Source organism: Protobothrops mucrosquamatus, unplaced genomic scaffold, assembly GCF_001527695.2.
Source record: "Protobothrops mucrosquamatus isolate PMUCROS unplaced genomic scaffold, P.Mucros_1.0 scaffold1386, whole genome shotgun sequence".
In the NCBI taxonomy this organism is placed as follows: domain Eukaryota; kingdom Metazoa; phylum Chordata; class Lepidosauria; order Squamata; family Viperidae; genus Protobothrops; species Protobothrops mucrosquamatus.
In genome coordinates, this window is record NW_015387573.1 from 483,255 (window position 1) to 487,697 (window position 4,443).

Sequence of the window (4,443 nt, forward strand, 5' to 3'; positions counted from 1 at the left end):
AAAAAATATCATCTGGCGGCGTAAGTATAAATCGGGAGCATTTCACAACTCAGTGGCAGAGGAAAAGATACCCGTGAGAACACCAGACAAGGTCTTATGGTCCAGACCAGAGCTTGAGAAAGAGAGAAGGCTGCGGGAATTTGAATATACAGTCAGAGGTTCCCAGATGTTGAAAAATCTCAGCGATAACCTGTCAGGCACAAAGGTGCAGAGCCTTTGATGGAACAGAAGTGCAAGCCTAAGACCTGTCAAACTGCAGCACAACCAGACACGGCCAAGGCTGCTCCCACGCAGCTTTGGAATGGTTAGTTGGGATCATCTACATATTAAACAAATGTTGCAACAAAGAGCAGGCAGGCATGCATGCAAAACAGGAATTTTTTTTCCTCCCGCCCTTTCCTTAACCTTTGTGATCCTTCTCAAAGCAGGGCTCAAGTTGGGTTTTTTCCCCTTTTTTTTCCTTTTCTTCTTGCCACTGCTGGCAGCATTAAAAAACAAAAATCCGTTCCAATCCATCTTTCTCATTCTGTTGTTCTTCAAAAGTGTTAGGCTTGCCGACTCTCCAAGGACACCTGGATGTCCTTGAATGATGTGAAGTTCCACAGCTCTGCGGAGTACACCTGACAAGGATGTGTTAGCTTGATCCAGCTAAACCAACTTTCATTTGTTCCCTTTTTTGGGGGGTGGGTGGGTAGGAAAGGTACAGTAGATTTAACAGGGATGGAAAAGCTGTTTTTAGGGAGGAAGTGAACATGGGTTGCAGTATCACCAGCGTCCAGCCAATCTGACACGGTTGTCCCTGATGTTTATTTCAGAAGATTGTTTCAGTTAAGGAAAAAAAAAAAATCAACAGGGGAACTTTCACTAGGAATTTGCATTTCAAATCACCTAGGCAACTTGTGCCTGCAACATCTCCAATTCAGAAAAAGGCTCTTGCGGGGGGGGGGGGGGTGTCACTCTCCCCTCTTGAAATCCCCTCCCCATAGAAAAGCGAGCTGTGTGGGAGGGGGCAGAAAAAGCTTATCTTCATTCAGTTTCCACGATGGAGGAATTTTATTTTCTCCAGAGACAGGAGGCAGCTGTTCAGCAATTCTATTTAGTACAGATTAGGCGTTCGAAGAAGTCAGACATTTAATCGGATTTTACTCTGGCAAGTCGAGGAGCTGGCAAAAGGAAGAGGTCACTGGCAGGTGAATTGTGGGGCAAGTCCAAGGGAACAATCCCAGCCCCTCCGGACCTCTTGGAAGAGAAAAAAAAATGCACACCCCCCCCCAAAGGGAAGTAAAGACATCAACTTCAAGCTCAACTCAATGAACTGAGTTGACTCGAGGTACCAATTTACTCATCTAGCCTAGGCTGTGAGTGGGATTTCTCAGTGGTCTCCCATTCAGGCTCCAACCAGACCAAGCCCAGCTTAGTTTCCAAGCCCAGACAAGGGGTCCCAGGGGCCGCCCCCGTTAAGCCCCTCGGCTCAACCATTCTTCTGCACAATTGCCCTCCGAAGGGTACTTTCCCCAACTTAGCACTTAAATAAAAACGGGGGAGAGGGCCGTCCCGCTTCCGCGCTCCTCGGTCCTTTTCACCCCCCGTCGAAGTGTTGGAACCACGATGGAGACTTTTCTTCCAACAGAAGCAAGGAAGGAAGGACGGAAGGCAGGCGCCCGCTTCCCCCCATCCCCGCCCGGGGGGGAGTCCCGGAGAGCCCCGAGCCAAGCCCGGTTCAGATGAAGTGGATCCAGGCGCCTCCGCCGTCGGGTTCCCGGCCGCCGTCGGGCCGCTGCCTGCCCCGCAGCTTGTAGTTGTGGCCCTGGTTGTTGTCCCAGTACTCGGCGTCGGCCACCCGGTAGCGCACGGCGAACTCCAGCAGGGTGGTGCCGGCGCCGACGGGCAGGTGGAAGGCGAAGCGGTCGGTCTGGCCGTCGGGGGCGGCGGCGGGCGGCGGCAGGTAGGCGGCGGGCACCTCGTTGCAGCTGGCCCAGCGGTTGAGCGAGTAGCGCACCGAGACGCTCTTCTCGTAGGCCAGGTTGAGGACGCGCACGGCGCCGCGCAGCCCCGCCGCCTCGGGCCGCACCCACTCCAGCTGCACCTTGCGCTCCCGCAGCCGCTCGCCGAAGGCCGCGCCCGCCCCGGGCTGCGGCGGGAAGAGCGGCTCCAGCACCGGCGCCGGAGGCCCGAACAGCACCGGCTCCAGCTCGCCCAGCGCCGGAGGCTTGCGCGTCTTCAGCAGGTCGGCGCCGCGCGGGAGAGGCGAGGCGGCCAGGGGAGGCACCGGAGGCCCCGGCGGCGGCACCCGCGGCACGTCGGCCTGGCAGAAGGTGCGCACGGCGGTCAGCNGGCTCCGCCGCCTCGATCTCCGGGCTGCAGCCGCCCTTGCAGGGCTCGGCCAGGCTGCCGTAGAGGCAGGCGCTGCAGCTGAAGTTGCGCGGCAGGTAGAGGCGCGGCGGCGGCGGCGGCGGCGCCGGCACCGAGGCGTGCAGGGAGGCGGCCTTCTCCATGCTGCTGCTGCTGTCGCCGCCGCCGCCGGACGGGCTTCCTCGGCGGGGGGAGAGGGGAGGCGTCACTCGGCGGCTCCGGCCGGCTCTCCCGGGCTGCGCATGGCCGCCGGCCGCTCGGATCAGGCTGCCCGCCCTTCCCCGCTTCTGCCGCTGCGGCTCCTGCAGTCGGCTAGAGAGACGCCGGGCCGCGGGTCGGCCTGGCTGCCCCTGCCGGTTCTGGCCGCTCGTCCTCCAGCCTCCCCGCGTCCTTCAGCCGGCGAGGGCGGCGCGCGGGGATCCCCCGCGGGAAGAGCCGCTGGCTCAACGCGGCGGCCGGGGCCTGCGGGGCTGGGCGGCCGGCCACCCCCGGCGCTCCTTCGCCGGACGAAAGGCCGCTTCTTTTGAGCCGGAGATCGCGGAGGGCCGATCCGGGCGGCGGCGACGCAGCCCGCGAAGGAGGGAGACGCCGCCTCTCCTGCGCTTGTCTTGGCAAAGTTCGGGGCCCGAAGCGCAGCTCCCCCCCTCTCGCCGGTCAAACCATCATCCGAGGCGCGACCCGCTTTGAGGGTGGGTCGTGCGAAGTCGTGCGACTCCAGTCCTCCCGTGTTGGACTCTTGATGCTTCCACCGAAGGAGGGTGACGTGGGAAACGGGAGGGAACCTGGGCAGCTGGTGGGAGGGAGGACGTGACTTCCCTCTGAAACGCGGAGGCTTCGGCAGCGCTGCTTTCCCCCCTTCTATAGCTTCTGAATCATTTCCCATCTGGAGGTGATTCTAGCCGGCGCTCGATTTGAATGCGAGTCTCATCTAGAAAGTTGTAGGTAGCTAGATCGACGGTTTTTTTTGGGGGGGGGGAGGGAGGGGGGGCGAAGAGTGGATGAGCTCCTGAAAATGAATACTTAGGTATTTGTGCTTTCTCATTCTTATTGGCCAAGTGGGATTGGGCACAGAAGGAATTTGTCTCGGGTGGGTAAGCTCTCAGTGTACATAAAAGTGATACAGTAGGTTGTATATCATAGATCATAGTTACAATCATTAATCATAAGATACAGCAAGTGATAAATCATAGATATCATAGGAGAAGGTAGTAGAAAAGATGAGTAGACAAAAAAGATGATGATGATGATGATGATGATGATAATAATAATAATAGTAGTAGTAGTAGTAGTAGTAGTAGTAGTAGTAGTAGTAGTAGTAGTTAGTAGTAGTAGAAAGACTGTGGAAAAAGCAAGCAAAGGTAGTACCAATAGTCATAGGCACCTTGGGTGCAATCCCAAAACAACTGGAGCACCACTTGAACACCATTGGCATTGACAAATTCACCATTAGTCAATTGCAAAAGGCGGCCTTACTAGGAACTGCTTCCATCCTACGACGATATCTGTAATACCATCAAACATCCACATCTGCCTATCCCAGGTCCTTGGGAAGGACTCGATAGGTAGGCAAAAATGCCAAATCCAGTCTGAACATCTGGCTGACTGTGCGATGATCAATAATAATATTAATAAAGTTGAAAGGGACCGTGGAGATCATCTAGTTCAACCTCCTGCTCATTCAGACAAATGGTTTGTCCAGTCTCTTCTTAAAAGCTTCCAGTGTTGGAGCACTGACAGCTTCTGGAGGCAGGTTGTTCCACTGGTTAATTGTTCTCACTGTCAGGAAATTTCTCTTTCGTTCTAGGTTGCTTCTCTCTTTGGTCAGTTTCCATCCATTGCTTCTTGAGAAGGTAAGGATAATATCAAGACAGATAATATCAAGACAGAATAAAGATAAGATCGGCATATTCCTCAGCAAAAGGGAATCCCGCAAGCCAGTTTCCTGATTCGTGCATCTCGATCCTTTCAACAGTCTTCGCTCATGATTTTTCACTAGTAGATTCAGATAAAATGGACATTCAGGCGTGATAAATGCACCACTGGGGGGCTCTTTCTATAAATGCATTTGTCCTTGGGGGGAAGATCTGTTAG

General features: G+C 55.5%; 1 protein-coding gene across 1 annotated transcript; it reads right to left on the reverse strand.

Annotated features, from left to right (window-relative positions):
- Nucleotides 1-1,720: 1,720 nt before the first annotated feature.
- On the reverse strand, nucleotides 1,721-3,235 carry LOC107292606 (protein phosphatase 1 regulatory subunit 3E-like). The gene is made up of 2 exons (XM_015821718.1): nucleotides 2,815-3,235; nucleotides 1,721-2,358 (listed from the first exon to the last, which is right to left on the reverse strand). Exons 1-2 carry the CDS (start codon nucleotides 3,233-3,235, stop codon nucleotides 1,721-1,723), a joined length of 1,059 nt encoding a protein of 352 aa, XP_015677204.1.
- Between the last annotated feature and the right edge of the window lie 1,208 nt (nucleotides 3,236-4,443).